The following is a 20711-nucleotide window of genomic DNA, read 5'->3' as shown; positions in this document are numbered from 1 at the left end:
GCACAGTTGGCCACCGTTGTTTGAGGAGCACTGATACCTAGAGTGATGGTAAGGAGACCACAGCTGTTGTGGAGGTTGACCAATCACAGACCAAGGGTCCTTTTACACCAGCAAAAGTTTTGAAGTTCCAACTTGACAACTTAATTGCCCATCAAATTAGCATTGAGGAGCACAGTTGGCCAGAGGTTTTTGAGGAGCACTGATACCTAGAGTGATGGTAAGGAGACCACAGCTGTTCTCGAGGTTGACCACTCACAGACCAAGGGTCCTTTGACACCAGCAAAAGTTTTGAAGTTCCACCTTGACAACGTCATTGCCCATCAAGTTACCGTTTTCTCACTTGTTGACCGATAGGGGTAGTCATCGAAGCCATAGTCATCATGACAAACAGTGGACCCACCAGAAATTCCCTACAAATTAATTTGTACATCTACAAGTAAAAGTACAACATGAAGTCACTTACCATTTCTTCTAACTGGTTCTGGATCTGCCGGTGAACCTCAGCCATCTGGAAGAGGACGTCCCCTGATCCCACAAGTCGTCAGCGATGGAAAGACAAGGGAGGACATGGAAAGAGAAAGACGGTTTAGAGGCCGGGTGGTGTCATCTTGCCACGTTCATGCAGTAGAAGAATGAGGAGTCTAGTAAATTAACCAAAGGGCGATGGTGGAGGATGAGTGGTCAAGGCCTTGGTTAATTCTGGACTGGAGGAGGAGATAGAGATTTTAGATTTTTCGGAGGTGATTTTTGGGTAGAATGAGAAGTGTTACTGAAGTATTTCGAAGCAGGATGCTACATTTTGAGGCATGCAGATGAGGAGCGGGAAGCTTCAGATACCTACATGCTGCCTCTTCTGAACAGGCAATGCGATAAGAAGGGAACAAAAGACCAACGTGAGCAACAAAAACTAGAACCCCTCAATATCTTATTCCGTGAGGTGGGTCCGGCCGCCACCAGGGAGGTTCCTCCTAGACAAACCCAATAATACTCTACACAGCCGGGTACATCACACAGAAACCTAAAATCAGTGTTGGACTGGACAACCAGAGGATCCTCTGTAGGGGTCCAGGCTCTAACCCAATACTGGACGCTGAGGAACATCAGAAGATAACCCAATTTGAAGGAGACTTTGGGTCTTTTTCCTAGAGGGCCTTATGAAAACATTAATCAGGCGAGGCCCAGAAGCCCAGGCTGACCCCTCCGACAAGGTAACATTAGTCCTTAAGTGGATTTTGATCTGAAGAAGAAACTGCAACAACTTATGATGCAAACAAATTCCAGATTTGAGGTGGAGGTAGATCCACCTTTTTTTTGCAAAGGATAAAGACTTCAATCTGGTTGCTATACAAATGCTGCTTGACAACCAGTTTATATAATTCATATGAGAGTTCATAACACAGAGGCTTCTCCCAGATCTTTCTACATTTACAGAGTAACAACTATTCATATGTATAATAATATATAATAATACATAAAGAACATCACAGAATGCATTCACACATGTATCATAATATATTCCTGTACATAGGGGGCGGTATTATAGCAGTTATATTCCTGTACATAGGGGGCGGTATTATAGCAGTTATATTCCTGTACATAGGGGGCGGTATTATAGCAGTTATATTCCTGTACATAGGGGGCGGTATTATAGCAGTTATATTCCTGTACATAGGGGGCGGTATTATAGCAGTTATATTCCTGTACATAGGGGGCGGTATTATAGCAGTTATATTCCTGTACATAGGGGGCAGTATTATAGTAGTTATATTCCTGTACATAGGGGGCAGTATTATAGTAGTTATATTCTTGTACATAGGGGGCAGTATTATAGTAGTTATATTCTTGTACATAGGGGGCAGTATTATAGTAGTTATATTCTTGTACATAGGGGGCAGTATTATAGTAGTTATATTCTTGTACATAGGGGGCGGTATTATAGCAGTTATATTCTTGTACATAGTGGGCAGTATTATAGCAGTTATATTCCTGTACATAGGGGGCAGTATTATAGCAGTTATATTCCTGTACATAGGGGGCAGTATTATAGCAGTTATATTCCTGTACATAGGGGGCGGTATTATAGCAGTTATATTCCTGTACATAGGGGGCGGTATTATAGCAGTTATATTCCTGTACATAGGGGGCGGTATTATAGCAGTTATATTCCTGTACATAGGGGGCGGTATTATAGCAGTTATATTCCTGTACATAGGGGGCAGTATTATAGTAGTTATATTCTTGTACATAGGGGGCAGTATTATAGTAGTTATATTCTTGTACATAGGGGGCAGCACTATAGTAGTTATATTCTTGTACATAGGGGGCAGCACTATAGTAGTTATATTCTTGTACATAGGGGGCAGCATTATAGTAGTTATATTCCTGTACATAGGAGGCAGTATTATAGTAGTTATATTCCTGTACATAGGAGGCAGTATTATAGTAGTTATATTCCTGTACATAGGGGGCAGTATTATAGTAGTTATATTCTTGTACATAGGGGGCAGTATTATAGTAGTTATATTCTTGTACATAGGGGGCAGTATTATAGTAGTTATATTCTTGTACATAGGGGGCAGCATTATAGTAGTTATATTCCTGTACATAGGAGGCAGTATTATAGTAGTTATATTCCTGTACATAGGAGGCAGTATTATAGTAGTTATATTCTTGTACATAGGGGGCAGTATTATAGTAGTTATATTCTTGTACATAGGGGGCAGTATTATAGTAGTTATATTCCTGTACATAGGAGGCAGTATTATAGTAGTTATATTCTTGTACATAGGGGGCAGTATTATAGTAGTTATATTCCTGTACATAGGGGGCAGTATTATAGTAGTTATATTCCTGTACATAGGGGGCAGTATTATAGTAGTTATATTCTTGTACATAGGGGGCAGTATTATAGTAGTTATATTCTTGTACATAGGGGGCAGTATTATAGTAGTTATATTCTTGTACATAGGGGGCAGTATTATAGTAGTTATATTCTTGTACATAGGGGGCAGTATTATAGTAGTTATATTCCTGTACATAGGGGGCAGTATTATAGTAGTTATATTCCTGTACATAGGGGGCAGTATTATAGTAGTTATATTCCTGTACATAGGGGGCGGTATTATAGTAGTTATATTCCTGTACATAGGGGGCAGTATTATAGTAGTTATATTCTTGTACATAGGGGGAAGTATTATAGTAGCTTCCTCTGAGATCCTCCATCTAGCTAATTAACCTGCACTTGTATAGGGTCAGCAGCAGATATGTTCAGTATGGAGTCTAAATAAAGCCGTCATACACATTCAGCTGTGGGTGACAGGTCAACTCTAGTTTAAAATAATAAGGTCAATAATCCTATAATGGATCTTCTCTGTTACTGGTATCGGTGAGTGTGACAGGAGGGGGCGCTAGGTCAAGGAAACATTACTATGAGCTTCCCCATGTACTAGTCCCTGTAGAGGTGACAATCCCTTTAATACTCACTGACTGCACAACATTCCTGGAATAAGAGGGCTTGTATTTTCTGGGGACTTGGGTCCACATGGAAATGACTGCACCTGAGCTTCATTGCAGAACACAGTAATACAACCCTGGATCCTGCTGCAAACCTCAGCCAAGTATTGCGGGTGTCCCCCGGGGAACACCTGATGTGTCACCAAATATAATTCCTGCTAATGCCGCGGGTCTGTAGGGAGGGCAGCTATTTACAGCACCACATTAACGAGAACGCAAATTAAATATGTAGAAGATTCTGGTAAAACCTCTGGTGAGGTACGGGTTGTAACCTCTCCTCTGGGTCGCAGCTGCACAGGAGTGAGCCACTTACCGCAGGCGGCGCCAGTGCTAGGGGGACTCGTATACTCAGACACATTTCACCCAGCAGCAACGTATATACGGTCAAGGAATTTTGAATGCAGCTTTGAATGTGACTAGAGCATAACAGAATATAATACGGAGTATCTTGTTCGGTTATGGTCTTTAGAGTAGGAGAAAGTTTGTAAAAAAAAAAAAAACCCCAAACTTTTCAAAAGTGGAATTTCCTCCGAAAAAGACCAGAAGTGCCACATATTTGCAGTGAGGGAGATTGTTCTTGTTTGCTAAACAGTCAGGAGTTTATTTTGCTTGATAACGTCTTAAGTGTGTGAGCAGATCCTTTCCAAGACAATCGGATAAGGGGATGGGATAAGGGTCCTGTTTTTATGCCCTAAATTAGGATCAGAGACTGTAGGAGTAAAATGGGCAACTCTACTGCCAGGAGAAGGGTCAAAACTCATGACAAATTCACGGGACCAGGGTCATTAGGTTATTGCCTGGGGGTTTACGTGGCTTCTGTCCCCGGCCCTGGGGAGGGGTCACGAGGCTGGCAGTGGCTTCTGTCCCCGGGCCCTGGGTAGGGGTCACGAGGCCGGCGGTGGCTGCCGCCCCGGGCCCTGGGGAGGGGTCACGAGGCAGACGGTGGCTGCCGCCCCTGGCACTGGAGAGGGGTCACGAGGCAGGCGGTGGGCTGCCGCCCCTGGCGCTGGAGAGGGATCACGAGGCAGGCGGTGGCTGCCGCCCCTGGCGCTGGAGAGGGATCACGAGGCAGACGGTGGGCTGCCGCCCCTGGTGCTGGAGAGGGATCACGAGGCAGACGGTGGCTGCCGCCCCTGGCGCTGGAGAGGGATCACGAGGCGAGCTGTGGCTGCTACCCCCGGCCCTGGGGAGGGGTCACGAGGCCGACAGTGGCTGCCGCCCCGGGCCCTGGGGAGGGGTCACGAGGAGAGCTGTGGCTGCTACCCCCGACCCTGGAAAGGGGTCCTAAGGCCAGCATTGCCTGACGCCCCAGGGAGGGGTCAGGAGGCTGGCGGTGGCTGCCACCCCCAGATCATTAAAAACACCAGCAAAGAGATGGATATCAGACTACCAGACTCAAACAGGTTACGTAGCCAAATCTTGCCATAGTTTGCCTACAATCTTGATCCATTAAATTTTGTGACCACATCTTTCTTAAATGAGAACCGGCCCGACATGTCACCAGAAAAATCAAATTATTCTTTGGAGAAATGAGGTCAGTGGTTGGCGATTAATCCCATCAGGCATGGTTGGCGGAGCGGTTCCCATCACTTCTCCAGACATTGTTCAGGTCTGTTAAGGAGCAGATTTTAATATGTATTAATCTTGTTTGGATGTGCGGAGCGCAGAGTTAATTTAATGTCAGCGAGGAGGAAAAGTGCGAGTGATCGGGGAGGTGGAGGGGAGTAGTGCGACCACAGGAACACTAATTGCATTGCGCTCTATGACGGTGATCTCTCTCCCGGGAGGGAGGGACAAGCTGTGCTCCGGAGTCAAGATGGAAGATCCGGGAGGACTGGACAGGGTAGGGCACGGTCCCCAGGTACTAAACAATTAATAAAAGCACCCGCATGTCACCAGAAACACAGTTTTTGAGCTCAAGATTGGAAGAGGTGCTACAGATAACTCAAAGTGAAAAGCGACTCTTCATTTGCATATGGACTTTAGAAGAGATTTCGGGGGGGGGGGGGGGCAATTTTTTTTTTCCGTTTCATATAGGAAGGAATGCTTAAAAGAATATTTCATATTACCTGAGGGGACTGGAAAGTTAGTGATGTAAAAGCAGATCATATAGAGGATTCGGGAACCGGATGGTCATGGAGATATATTTTACCCATGTTTTACAACAACAACTCCTCCCTGAACACGAAATTTTGGAAAGTTCTCATCTGTCACAGTACATTTGTCATTAGACCATGTGTGAATACTCTCTTTGTGCGCGACTTATGTTTCTACTCAATTCTGGCCGCTGTCAATTCTGCTCAGCTCGTTGGTCGTTTCATCTTCCCGACTGGTGCAGAACAAATCGAATACTTGTGACTCTGGACAGCGAGCCAAGGGCAGAAGACCTCACATGGGTTTGTGTTGCGAGAAGAGGTTTTTTTCGCCACGGTTTGTGATGTTGTTGGGGTCCAAACATTTTCACGGAGTCATGGCTGATCCAACCCGAACTGGGATAGTATTTCACAAGGACCAATCCATCAACGAGGAACTAGAACATTGTTAAAAATGTTGGTCTTTGTATGGTACCCAACAAGGTCTACCGGTCACTAGACTATCGTAATACCCAAGTCAAGACCCCAAACAGGACTACAAATCTTAAGGGGGGTCAGAGGGTGGCGAGGAGGGGAATAGGGTGAAGAAAAGTTCCACCAGTAGATAATTTCATTTCCAACTCTCTGGGGCAGATTTACTTACCCGGTCCGTTCGCGATCCGGTAGCGTGTTGTCCGACGTGGATTCGTGTCCTGACGGGATTCACTAAGGTTGTGCGCCCGATATCCAGCAGGTGTCACTGGAGTTCGCCATCTTCTTCATGGTTCCTTGCAAGTGCGTGTTAAGTGACACAAATTTATTATTTTTTTAATCCGTCGGGTTTTCTGACGGCCACGCCCCCCGATTTCCGCCGCATGCAAGCCGGCGCCGATGTAACACAATCCGATCGCGTACGCCAAAACCCGGGACAATTCGGCGCAAATCTGAAATAATCGGGAAAATTCAACGGAATCGCGGCCAAAGGACCCTTAGTAAATGAGGCCCTCTGTCAACTAGTTGGTCCCAACTTCAGCAACCTCCCTCTGATTTACTCTGATGCTTTAATATTAAGATGCATCTGACTCTTACCTACTCGACACCTTCTGTCACAAGGATGAAAAAATGAACGAACAAAAAGAAGAAGAAGAGGTTCCTCTGCAGATGAAGACTCACAGTGAATGCTCATCTCCGCAGAAAAAACACCAGATTTTCAGGGGGAGTCGTAAGGACTAGACGCAATTATAGCTGCCGATGTGGAGCTCTGCAGGTGTAATGGGTTGTGAAGGTGACATCAGAACACGGCCAAAAGCTTCCAAAGAAGAACACTGAGCGTTTCCTCCACAGGAAGGGAAAAAGCTAAGATTTAAGTTGAGAGAACAGTGCGTTTCTACAGCGACGAGCAGTCACAGGAGGATAATGCCACCCGTGGCACCTCACATACAGATCAACAGGCAACTCCGTACAATACACCACATGTGCACAGGGAGTTGCACAGTACTACTGCTTATATACAGGCACAGCACGCTACAGCTGCTATCCCGTACAAGGGCATGGCACAGTACTACTACTCCTCCTATCCTGTGTATATGGGCACAGCACGGTACTACTACTCCTATCCTGTATATATGGGCACAGCACTACTACTCCTATCCTGTATATATGTACACAGCACAGTACTACTACTCCTATCCTGTATATATGTACACAGCACAGTACTACTACTCCTATCCTGTACAAGGGCACGGCACAGTACTACTACTCCTCCTATCCTCTGTATATGGGCACAGCACGGTACTACTACTCCTATCCTGTGTATATGGGCACAGCACAGTACTAATACTCCTATCCTGTATATATGGGCACAGCACAGTACTACTACTCCTATCCTGTATATATGGGCACAGCACTACTACTCCTATCCTGTATATATGGGCACAGCACTACTACTCCTATCCTGTATATATGGGCACAGCACTACTACTCCCATCCTGTATATTTAGATACACTATCAGTATTTAAGTAACTGTGCTCCACTGGCCCAAGCCATTTTCCTTAATTATATATAAGATACATTTAAACACACCAAAATATGCAGAATGTTGGTCCACGGGGACCTCTTGTAGGACATGTAGGAGTCTACATGAGTGGACCAACCAAATACCGTGGGGCTTCCAACTACCCGATCTTCCTGGAAGCCCATGGACATCTCGGGAGTTTTAGCTGGTCGATAAATGTGGGAAAGGACAGATTCATGTATGCTACACATCTGCCCATGGCCTATGATGGTATTACAGCATCACACACTATCCATAATCAGGTGTGAAGCCGTTTTTGGAAACAAGAGTTTTTCACCCCCCAAAGAAACCCTTCTTTAACAACTATGAGGCTTAAAAACATACGACCCGTATCACATATCAATATAATATATTGGGTCCCCCCACAAAAATCAGATACTGTTATAACATGACCGACAAAACTCTATGTGTTGTATGGAACGGTAAGAATCGTCCTCAACTGTCTGGATCGCAACGTTCCAATGAAGAACCATACATACTCGAGTATAAGCCTAGTTTTTCAGCACAATAAAAATGTGCTAAAAACCCAAACTCGGCTTATACTCGAGTAAAAAAAAATGTAGGTTTTACCAGGTTTTTGTGGTAAAATTAGGGGCATCGGCTTATACTCGAGTATATATGGTAGTACTTTTTGAAATTGGTCTTAAAAACACTGGGTATATATTATGTATAAGGGGGGATCTGGACCACAATGAGGGGTCTAAACCCAATTGCCCAATTGCTATTCAGTCGGCTCAGCAAAACCCAATTGCTATGCAGTCAGGTGATCGGACTGCGAGTAACAGGGGGGGGGGGAACCTACACACCCATCACGGAGGAAGCCAAGTGTGAAGCCTTCAAACAAAGCTCAGGACAGCAGCATAAACCGAAAGTCTGCATTTCAGTACCGTGTCTTCCATGATGAATTCATTCTTAATATATCGGAATTTCCACGGAGAGGATTTGGAGCTGTGCATCAGGAAAAACAGAGCTCCCATGGCTGTAATGGCTGCCCCCGGTTCCGGAGATTAGGCCTATACAAACCATGTTTTTATAGTACAGACTGACCTATGTAAGCACAAACATTCTGGCTGCTGTCACCCACCACTAGAGGGAGCTCTGGAGGTTACTGCATACAGAATTATTATAGAGTTCATTGGGGAAACTGTATGCGGTATCCTGCCCCTAGTGGTAACAGCCAGAGTTATAATATCGATAGTATATCCATGTGGGATATCAGGGATGAGACCACAGGGGCCGGTCCAATCTGGAACCATAAAGAGAATCTATCAGAGCATGTGACCATGCAGACATCAGCCAGTGCTAGATACTATCCCTGGAGAGACATGTACTCAGATCTGTGTATGGTGCTAGTAGCAGCAGGACTGTGAAAAAAAAAAAAAAAAAAAGATGCAACTTGCCAATAGCAGTGCCCCCCCCCCCCTCTCCTTACTGCTACACCCAAGCAGGCCTCACACTGCTGGGCTCATAGCCTCTTCCCTCTGTTCTGTGTGCCTGCTGAAGTGTACAACCAGCTTACACTAAAAATAGAGGAGAGGGGCCATGGAACTGTACGACGCAGAGCGTGCTGAGCACAGCAGTGTGAGGACACAAAAAAACTATAATCCTAGAAATCCATATAACACAGCCCTGCTGCTACTAATAACAAGCACAACGATAGGATTACATACTTCTCTGTCTATGCACAGAGCACAGCAGTGTGAGGACACAAGAAACAAAACAATAGTCCTAGAAATCCATATAACACAGCCCTGCTGCTACTAATAACAAGCACAAAGATAGACGGAGAGGTATGAATTCCTATGCACAGAGCAAAGCAGTGCTAGGACAAATCCCTAGTACCATTGAGGAAAACTAGAAATCTGGAATATAATGGCATATTTTACAGTCCTGGTGCTGCTAAAAACATACACAAAGGTATAATTAAACATCCCACCAGGGACAATACCCAACACTGCCTGCAGGGAGCACAGAGAAAAGCAGTGTAAGGACACATCTCCAGTTAAAGAAGCTTCAATTCTGGAATATGAATCCATATTTTACTGCCACTTATACACAAATCTATGATTACACACGTCTCCAGGGTCAATACATAACACTGGCTTCAGAGAGCACAGAGCACAGCAGTGTGAGGACATAAACTATAATCCCAGAATATAAACCTGTATTTAAAAGTCCTGCTGCTACTAACAACATACACAAAGGTAAGATCACACATTGTGGGTCAATAAATCTCGGATTATTTAGGATTAGGAGTATCTTGGCGGTCCACGGGCATATATACAAGCGATGCTACAGACTGGAGGGGGTGGTATACGGAGGAGCAGGGGGCGGTGTTATATAATACTGCAGCACTGAGCTCATGTGTAATACGGACTATTTTTATGCAGTCGGATCCAGTCTGAATTTTAAGAGAACAGCAAATACCGTCACGTGTCGCCTACAGCCGAGCGACGTGTGCAAGGCAAATATCAGCCGCACCGCAGTCACTGTGTACACATGACCAGGGAGTCGCTGTGTGGGCGGCAGGGCCGGAGATGTTACCCGCTTTAGGGCTGCAGAGAGGATTTCTGTATTAATCCGGAATATCCATTGTGTGCAGCTCACTCCCACAGATCTGTCATCTGCAATACACAAAAACCTCGGGCGCATCTGATACACAGCTCCAAATCCTCTGCAAAAGCAAAGGTGTAGCCTCTCAGGAAAAATACAACAGATTTTTTTTATTTTCCAGGAGAGCAGCGCCGCCACTGCTTGCAGGTTGTGTGTGGTACTGCAGCTCAGAGAAAAATCATTGCAATGGAGCCAGGCTGCAATACCAAATCTAACCTGAGTGCACTGGGGGCGGGGCTGTGTCCTCAGTGCACCTCTTTTCCTCTCTTTATGCTCCAAATCCCTAACAGTTCTACAACTATAGAAATATCCCATAGAGATAAGGCGTGGAAAAAAAAGGTTACTAGAGCACCAGCAGATCTAGCTCCGCCCACTGTGTACCAAGAACCTCATTTGCATAAAGTATAAAAATGGGGTTCTCTCTGAAACAATAGATTTTTGGTAAACAGGAAAGGTAGGCCCGAGAAGCCTATAACGCGCTCTAAACAATGTGATCATTATTTGGAGGACGATTTTGTATCCCTAGCATCACTTTCTTCAGAACCTCTTTGGCCCATCGGGCTATAATATGTATTAAAGGGGTTGGCCACTGTTCTATTAGAAATGTTTCTCCATCTTCAGCCTTTCCCAGTTGTCCCCCTGCTGCATATATACACACACAGCTTCCCCTTGCTCACTGTTCTCATGGCATTTCCCACTGTCTCTTTTCACTGTCTGTCCTCACTGACCAACAGGAAGAGGGGAGGGAGCAGGATGAGTCGATCTCCTGCTGCAGCTCCTCCTGTTCATCAGAACTCAGACATGTAAACAAAGAATCACGGAGAGTCTGCACGCAGCACTTAAGTGTGTAACAGGATTGCTGAAATCACTTGATGAACATTCAGGGATTATTATTAAGGCAGGAAAGGCACATGGGCAAACTATGTAAAAAGAGAGGCCAACCTCTCCTTAAACCTTAAAGAAAAAGCTTTAAAGTCTCACACAGGCCTCGTCCAGGTGTTGTTTCTAGAAGGGGTAAACTGTATTGTTCTAATCTCCTGTAACCCCTTTTAAGGCAATCCGCTATCTATCCCTTCCATTAGTGGTGACCTCGCATGTGATTGATGGTGGTGAAGCCTTATCTGCCGCAGCGACCACTCCACCAGGCACACGAGGAAGAATGTGCTCGGGGAGGTGACCACTGCAGATAACATTGCAATGGCATTAATCACACCAGAGCGGCAGACTCAAGGTTACATCTGCAGCTCCACACCCGCACAACAAGGCCGTGATAAATCACACTGCAAGGTGTACCATCCATAGCCGAGAGCTAGGCTGCGCTATTGTCAGAGGCAGGAGGAAAACTGCCATACAAGTCAATGTCAGGTCCTTAAAGGGAGTCTACCGCCTCCCAAATCCCCACACGAGTAATAGCAGCATTGTGTAGAGCCCTCTGTAAGCTTTCCAGATACACCTTTCCTCATTCCTAGAGGTCTTTACTTTTTGAATAAAACCCATATTTATCATTATGCAAATTAGCTTAAGTGCTTTCAAATTTTTGGTTTTAATGGGTTAACATGTCACACACACACACACACACACACACACACACACACACACACACACACACACACACACTTCGGATAAGAGGGGATCTATAAAATCCATATTTACAGAATATGAGAAGTGCCCAAGAACAATTAAAGGGGTTCTCGATGACCCCCTCGAAGACGTGTGAACACAAAAATACCTCGAAAGAGGAGAAAAAAACTTAAAAAAAAAGCTACGTAGATAAATGCAGAGTCTAAACCACAAGCTCAGAGAGCTATTGTCCTCCTGATCACGAAGTGATCATTATTTTCAACGCTCAAGGCTATAAAGTATATATAAAAAAAAATTATAAAAAATAAAAAAATATTATAGCAAAAATAGTCACAACAAGAAAAAAAAAATTCAGGTAATCTGCACAGGAGGTGGACGTGTGTTACACAATACTCCTGCAGTATAAGGGGGGGGGAAAGATTACAACAGCTGAAGGATTCGGGAGCCCGGACAATTCTGGAGGAGAGAAAGGAAAGGATGAGCAATGAGAACGGGGGAATGATTCAACATCACAAAGAAAAACCAGACTGGGACGGAGGAGGAGGAGGAAACCACAATAAGGAACTGCTCCTGTATGGGAAGTAAAAATAGCCAAAAATTATCAAAAATAAGGCATCAGAGATATCGAGAGAAGGAGGAAGATCCAGGGTCCTGCAGACAGAGAAGACAACATTGGACATTGTTTGGACGTCTCAGATGTTCTACAAGGCTAATGGGACGAGAAGTGACCACAGAGAATACCAAAACAGAAGGTATATATATAAAAAAATTAGAACATTATAGTTTTCGGAAGCCATACAAGGACATATACAGTGCTGATGGAAAGATTTGTGGACATCTCCAAAGACAAAGTCCTACACCATCCACCACCATCTCAAAAATCTACGGAAGCGCCAAGTATGATGGAGCATTACCAAACGTCAGAAGGGTCAACGAACAAAGAAATTGTCCTATAACCGAGGAACCAGATATACGCAGCTGGTCTTATGGGTAAAGGACATCAAACCGTGGTCAGAAAGACGGCTATGCAGAGTAGGTAGGTTACCATGTTGGGGTGACGAAGAATTACCTATGCGTCATCAACTGGGTACCATGATGGAATAGGCTCATTAAACATGGTCGTGGTAGAGGTGTCCAGGCATTTTTAGAAGAGCTTTGTGTGAAGTAGACTCTCCGACGGTGGTCCTTGCCAAATAAAATGGAGCCTGTAAAAGGCCTTCAAAAAAATTTACTTTGTTGCCTATAAAACTTTAGGGAGCCCCAACATGTCTGTGGGCATAGGGTATGATACCCAACTCTATAAATACATCCATGCAACCTTAAAAAAAAGGATCAAAATCATCCAATTTGGTCAAGGAACCATTGTGGTCTACTGTGGTTTGGCGTGGAGGATTTGGGTTGGTTGCCTAGCCCTCGAAGGCGACTACAATCATTTCAAATCCATTCTCAGTTGACCATAAATGGTCAGAATTTAGGTTTGGTGGTTTCTAACCTACACAAATCTAAAGAGCAAAAAAAACCTCAAGTAGAGCGTATTGGACTATACGCTTAGAGTCCTTGGTCCTGACTTCTTTATACACATTGATACTCGAAGGCACATCCATACCCAACGGCATCAGGGAGGGAGCATCACCATTAGCAGCAACTTATCTCCATAGCAGGACAAAGCATCGGAAGTGGTTCTCTGTTCCCCCGACCTCCTCTTTTGGGAGATGGACAAAGGCCAAGTCACACGTTAATGGACCAGACCTGGTAAAAATTTTCAGGTTCTGACAACCTTTATTGCCTTTGTGTTTTGGGGCAATTAGGAAATTTTTTTTGCCTGGCTAAAGAATTTTATATTCCAGAAAACTTCACGTCAAGGTTCCAATTGGAGGCAAATCTTACCAAAACCTTTGGACTTTATTGAGCATTTCAACAACATTACAAGCACATTTAGTAAAAACTGTATAGGTCAAAGATTTTTGGAACAATTTAAAAAAAAATACAGCGTAAAATATTTTTTTTCTCAGCATCATATTAACTCTGTGTTCTAACTACAATGGTCATCTCCTCACTTACCGAGTTCTTTAGACCCTTGGCTTTCACTGGCCAACTCTCCCATTTTTACGAGGGCATCAAAGTAGCCTTTGGCTGCGAACGTGACACCTAAAAAAGAAAAAAAATAAAACATTTGCATATTTAAAATAATAAAAAATAACATCAAGGGAACCACCATGGTCATTACTACGACCAATCCCTCCATGAACATCATTACTATAACCACCCAGAGCTTCACAAACCTCCTTCATCCAACATGGTCCGACACTGGCCTAAGACATAAGATGAGAGATTGGCCGAAAGACAAGACGGTGACAATGTCAACCTACCGAGAGATATCTAGTATCACCTGTTTGAACCAATTCAAGAGATTACAATTGACCTTTTTGTCGTTTAAGCTCTATCCGAGGTCTACAATCTCTTCGAAGTTGAGCTTGGCCCAATCAGCTAAACTAATAGTTGTCTGTGGGCTGCTCGACCTTATCCTAGCATCATTGGCCAACGAAGGAGAAAAATGCTAATAAACTATAGACTTCACGTGTAGGATCCCGAGCGTCTACTTTATGTGCAACTTCCACGTCTCATAGAGGTTGGCTCTTCATGTTGTGATCATTGGAGGCAGCATGGGATAAAATCTTGGTAGACTTATAACTAGTTGAGTTCTCCAAGGTTGTACAATGCAAAAGTAACCCTACTGCTCCGAGTTGACCAGCGAACCAGAAGTGTCAGTGGCCGTGTGACCATTCTACTTACATAAGCCAATTTCAGCAACCATCCCATGTTTGGGAGGCCACCCAACTCTTCTCCGTGGTAAACACTGGTGAAGATATGGATCAGGCAAGCTGCAAATCCACTTCTTGATCCTCATCTTGGCACTGGTTTTATCTGTACTTCACACAGATTTTCGACCAACCCGACCAAGTATCTGTATGAGGGAGACTGGAGAGACAGACCGCCGAGGGCCTAGAGAGCCGTCTAATGTGAATATACATCTACTACCACTGCTTCCAGAAGACCACGAGGTGACCACCAGCCAATGTTCTTGATCAACCATAAGGATTGTGACCATTCGATGGGAGTTTTTGGCAAAAGAAGATTTTCTATTCCTCCTTGTTGGAATAACCTTATGCACGTCATGGAGTTAGAATTGGTGGAAGGGAGACATGTCCATCATGTATGACCAAGGAAGTCAAGGAATGGAGCTGGAAGGCTTAGGATGTACCTAAAGGAGAGGACATGGCCAGACCATCTCTGCTGCCAGTGTATTTCCAGACCAAACAACCACCACCATATTTGTTTGTATAGTGTCCCTTTAGGTCACTGGTCTCACTCCAGTTCTTCATAGTGTCAGTAGATAGGACCATGTATCACTGCTGAATACGGTCCCTGGAGATCTGTGTAATCACATCTTCGTGTATTGCACCAAGTTGAAGGACTGACATATAAACCAGCATTGCAGGAATAGTGGTGTGTCCTCACCCTGCTGTGCACTCAGATCTCTCCAGTGAGATGTTCCGCAGCCCCTCCCCTCTGTGCTCTGAATGACTGCTGTAGTATTCAACAAGGGGCCTTTTACACCTTTTACTCAGGGCAAGGGGGACGAGACGTGGAGCGGCTCAATGTAGACAGCTAACAACATTCATAACTGTGTGATTACAAATCTCTAAAGTGACATAACCCTGCCTGCAGAAAGCAAAGAGCACAGCAGTGTGAGAACAAACCCCCAGAAGCTGAAATCCTTGAATAAAAATGCAGATTTCACAGTCCTGCTGTTAGTAACAACAAACACCGAGGTATGATTACACTTCTCTCCAGGGACATTCCTAATACAGGCTGCAGAGAGCACAGAGCACAGCAGTGTGAGGTCACACCCTCTTACCGGAAGTTTAAATATGGATTTATATTGCAGGATATCATGGTCCTGCTGCTACTAACAACGTACAGTATGAATGCCTGCTAAAACGTCTAGGTTCATATATAAGGCGCACCGGATTATAAGGATGAATGACCAGCAGGTGGCAGACCTGTGCACAGTACAAGGCAGCTGTTGTCTGTAAGTACGGTTCATATATAAGGCGCACTAGACTATAAGGCGCACCTTTAATTTCTGAGAAAATTAAAGGATTTTTTGTGCCTCTTATAGTCCGAAAAATATGGTCAGAACCATTTAGAAGTTCATACCTAATTTACAATGAATAGTCGGTTTTGTTACCCGTTTACTAAAGTGAAGCTAAATGGTGGTGACATTGGAGAAGGGAGGAAGTAACCTACTTCTCTCCTCCAACGTGGGGAGTAATAGGAGACCAAGCAATCTGGGTAGTCTGTGCCATTGTATGGGGCGGCAGGAGTTAATCAGGGTCGCACCCTATTGTGTATAGTGCTGGTCATAGGGCAGAATGTGTATCAGGTCCCCCATATACAATGTATTGTGCAGTTCTCTTTATAGGGGTCCCCTGAGGCTGCTGGACCGAGTATAGCCGCACACTCTGTACCCCCACAAGTTACATCCGTGACGAGAACAGAGCTGCAAGACGCAAGGATATATTCACATTGTAACACATGAAATGTAAAGGCCCAGACTACTCAATGGCTCATAAAGCTATAAAATATGGATTTTGAGTGGATTTTATCACATACTAAAATTTTCTACATTTTTAACAAAGCCTTACGTAAGGAAAAGCCGAATTCTATGTCGGATTTTCCGTGTTCCATTCCACATGGAAAATCCCTTACACGTTCAACGGATACAGGATCAGACTACACAAGGGCTAAGTTGTAGTCTGTCGTCATGGGAACACATACACGTGCTGGCGAGTTGCAGGGACAAAAATGCCAAGAAATTTTGTAATGAAAATTATAGTAAAATTGTTTTAATTTTTATTTAAAAAAAAAAAAAAAAAACACACTATTGTACAAATGCTCTTACCCCTGTGCCTATCCAACACTTGCAAGAGAATTTTAAAAAAAATAATTTTATTTAAAAAAAAAAAAAAAACTGGAAAAAAAAAAGTTGCACGAAAAAAGTGCAAGAAATAACGCCACGAGAGTCATAGTTTAGGTTTTGCCAGTTTCCATGACAACAAAACTAAAAAAAAAATAAAAAATTGCAGCATGAGAGCGGTGAAGGGTTAACCACAGGCTGTAGGAGTCGGCTGGGGATTATCTGGGGTTGTGGTCACCTGAATTAGTGCACAACCTTTCACATGATTAGAGCCGCGGCTGCTCACAGGGGAAGGTGCGGCGCAGTGTGTGATCCCAACCAGGACATTTACATAGCAAATCCTATTTTTAGGTGCAACGTAGAACTTGATAGGATTTGGCCGGGTCCCAGGGGAGAAGAAACTGAACGTCCTCTTATGATCCTGGGCGGGGGTTACTTTACATATGGAAAAAGACTTCAACCCAACTGCACTCAAAACAAAAACAGGAAATGGAGGGGGGGGGGGCATCACCTCCAGCCGTGGGGCGAAAAGTCCCATCTATGACCCGGGATGTAAGAAGATCCCAAGAGGTAACCCACCGGGGCAGATAGGAGCGGTCCGGGAATTTTGTGTCCAATCACTTTCTGGAGGATGTTAAGAGAATAAGAAATTCTTGTTTCTTTCACGGCTTTAGTAATAAGATTTATGTTAAAGTTCTCCTTAAAAACGCCACCAAAAATGGGACCAGGTGTAAGTAAAAGAAAAAGTATACACCCCCGGCCCTTCACTGATCACGGGACCCACTTTGGCCAATCAGTAGACATGGTCACCTAGTATAAGGGACATCACTGGGGCCCAATGAGGCCACCGATTGGCCAAAGCAAATCCCACGGCCGTGTCCGTTTCCTTCCAGATCTGTACCGTCACATGGACGGAGCCTTGGTTCCTGCTCCTGCCCAGGACCTCCCATCTGACAGTACAGAGTTTAGTTTTAGAGTAGTGTAAGCACTCGATATGCCAAGTAGGCTCTCTACTCCAAAGCAGGACCTCCCACCCGACACTAGCCAGGCTCCTCCCACCCGACACTAGCCAGGCTCCTCCCACCCGACAATAGCCAGGCTCCTCCCACCCGACAATAGCCAGGCTCCTCCCACCCGACAATAGCCAGGCTCCTCCCACCCGACAATAGCCTCAATTACAGGACAGACGTTTTCCTTTCTACTTGTATGCATTAATGCTAATGTAGCTAAAGGTCATTTCATGCTCAGACCACTTGTACAAAGCAAGTTCCACTGCGGTAGGGAAAAAAAAGTTGTATTGTATTGTTTTACACCAGCCCGCCAGGCTCCACCCGCCTGACACCAGCCCGCCAGGCTCCACCCGCCTGACACCAGCCCGCCAGGCTCCACCCGCCTGACACCAGCCCGCCAGGCTCCACCCGTCTGACAGAATAGGTTAAAGAGATTGGAAACTGGAACAAGCAATTTAGCCACAACTAAAATCACCGAGCAGATACAGAGCGAAAGCCAAAACCTAAAATCTCTAGGCAAAAGAAACAGGAAGTCAATGCACCAAAACAGATTCATCCCTATTAAAACTAAGTCAATTAGGTCGAATTTTGGGAATGCATAACAAGAGTTTTGAATGTAGTTGAGCTTATATGCCAGGCAGAGGCATTGTCACAGCTCCGTGATCAGAACGTTGTCGTTGTCAGCTCCGCCCACACACAAGGGGCGAGGGAGATAAAAATAAACTGAAGACTCGTTTGCAGAAAGAGAAAAAAAACAACTAATTGTGAAATAAAACTTCTCTTTCTGCAAAAAAAAAAAAAAAAAAATACAAGTTTATTTTATTTACAATTAGTTTTGCAGTGTCTGAGCTGGCGAGCCGGGAGCAGATGTGAGCGGGGTCTGTCAGTGTGTCGGCACCCACACTCTCCATCTGGCCAGGTGACTGTGTTCTGTACAGGGAAGGCCGCTGCGCTTCATACATGATAATCTACACACTAAAGACTCCTATAAGCTCTACATAATCCTCATCAGCGGCAGCAGGAGCGGCTGGGGGAGGCACGGGGCACCACCGCCTCCTTCTGTAGAATTGGATGCCCCTCCTACCAGAAAACTGTATATTGGGTATGTAGTGCAATGTGCAGATTTTTTTTTTTTCCCCGATATGATCACTTTCCCATAAATTTCAGATCTGTGACAGGTCCAACATTATCACCAATGACTGGGCACCGCAGTCCAGGGCGGTGACCCTGTGTACATTTATTATGTGGCCCATCTGCGGCACTGAACCATTAAGGTGAAGGCTGAGCTGCAGTACCATGGACAACCACTATACTAGGAAGGAAAGTGATAAAAAATATTGGTCTTAAAGGGAACGTGTCACCACATTTTTCACAAATATAGATAGTGGCAGGTTCCCAAAGAACCCTAGTAACTATCTGACCCTGACCCTTCTTTTTGCCCAAAAAAAAGATTCACATATATTTAACTTTATAATTTTACCTGGAATCCAAGGATGTCTATAGGGAGTTGAGGTGGGTGTGGTCTCCTCGGGCTGAATAACGCAGGCAGTAATAATGTCATGTGACCAGGGTAAGAGCATTGCAGGTCCTTTAGACTTCTAACATTAGCAAACTGTACACGAAGCATGAGACACGAGCATCTCATGAAATCATAGCACATCATATCCCACGAAATCCCAATATCCTCCATGGAGAGGAGTAGAAATCCATGCAGGCATGCTGGGATTTTTTTATGTGGTCAGATATGTGCATGGGTTGTAGTTTGCTGATGTTAAGAGGCTAAAGGACCTGTGAGGATGTCACCGTGGTCACATGACATTAGCCGCACCCCCTTGACTTGCTCTATAGATCCCTAGATACCAGGCAAGTTAATAACTCTGATTTTATGGGTATGCGAGGGAAACCATTTCTATCTAAAGGAAGGGGGTCAGATGGTTACTAGGGCACTATGGGAGCTAGCTAGTAGTCATGTGTCTGTGACTATTACACGTGACTATTTAGGATTACGCGCCCTTTCTTGTGACGTGTTCATCATGTAGTATGTACATCTAGATATAAATTGGTTTTAATTTTATACTCTGTTATCCATGACCAAGGAACGCATTGGGTTAATTTGATGTCCAAGTTTTGAAGACGCCTACATAAATAAAAATTTTATGGAACGAAAAACCCTGGTGGATTCGAGCTGGTCTGTGTGGTAAATGAGCATAAATCAATCTCCGGTGGAGTGAGGGTCCGTGCTCTCAGAAGCGGGGCGGTCCACGTGGTGGAGCTGGACATCATCTTCAGTTATTGTGTTTTGTAGTCGATCCTGAACAGGTGGGTTTTTAGGTTAGAAAGGATTAGACAAGAGTCAAAGATGTTCCGAGACAGTGGACTGTAAGGACCGGGGAGAGTGCGGAGCCATAGATGGTGACCATGAGATGCATTAAGCAGAGGAAAGATTATTACATCCATTTCCGTGAAAATTTTGCATATCCTTAAAGAGGATGAAAATTATGGTTGTTTTTTCCAAAAAAACAGCGCATTTCTCCATGCTTCATGCTGCTGTATAGAAACGACACTCAGTTGCAATACCTGCCCTAGCCACAGTCACAAGGGGGGCGTTTTTTGGAGGAAAGCAGTCTTGTTTTTGTAAACTTTGACAACCCCTTAAATTCTAGGTAAACCAACCTAAACATAGCTTAAAAAGGTAAAGGATCGGCTTCAAAGTTACTTCCGGAATTGTGTTTTCGTTTGGAACATTCTAGAATTTACCAAGAAATTAACCTTCCCCCTTCCAAAAAAAAATAAATAAATAATAATAAAAAAAAAATTATATATATATATATAGAATTTCTGTAATAGGTTTTGACAGGGGGGGTAA

At 44.4% G+C, this 20711-nt stretch overlaps 1 protein-coding gene across 9 annotated transcripts in view; it reads right to left on the bottom strand.

Moving 5' to 3' along the window:
- BAIAP2 (BAR/IMD domain containing adaptor protein 2) overlaps positions 1 to 20711 on the bottom strand; it is an 87220-nt gene that overhangs the window by 38572 nt on the left and 27937 nt on the right. For all 9 annotated transcript variants that reach the window (XR_011847852.1, XM_072112488.1, XM_072112489.1 and 6 more), the window contains exons 3-4: positions 13916 to 14002; positions 464 to 525 (exon numbers count right to left, since the gene is read on the bottom strand). Coding sequence is in view for 8 of the 9 variants with exons in the window: in XM_072112488.1 (XP_071968589.1) it covers positions 464 to 525; positions 13916 to 14002 (149 nt within the window). In the remaining variant the exon portion in view is untranslated. The remainder of the gene's footprint in view (positions 1 to 463; positions 526 to 13915; positions 14003 to 20711) is intronic.

Source organism: Engystomops pustulosus, chromosome 6 (assembly GCF_040894005.1).
Source record: "Engystomops pustulosus chromosome 6, aEngPut4.maternal, whole genome shotgun sequence".
NCBI lineage: Eukaryota > Metazoa > Chordata > Amphibia > Anura > Leptodactylidae > Engystomops > Engystomops pustulosus.
This window is presented reverse-complemented; position numbering and strand designations above follow the sequence as displayed.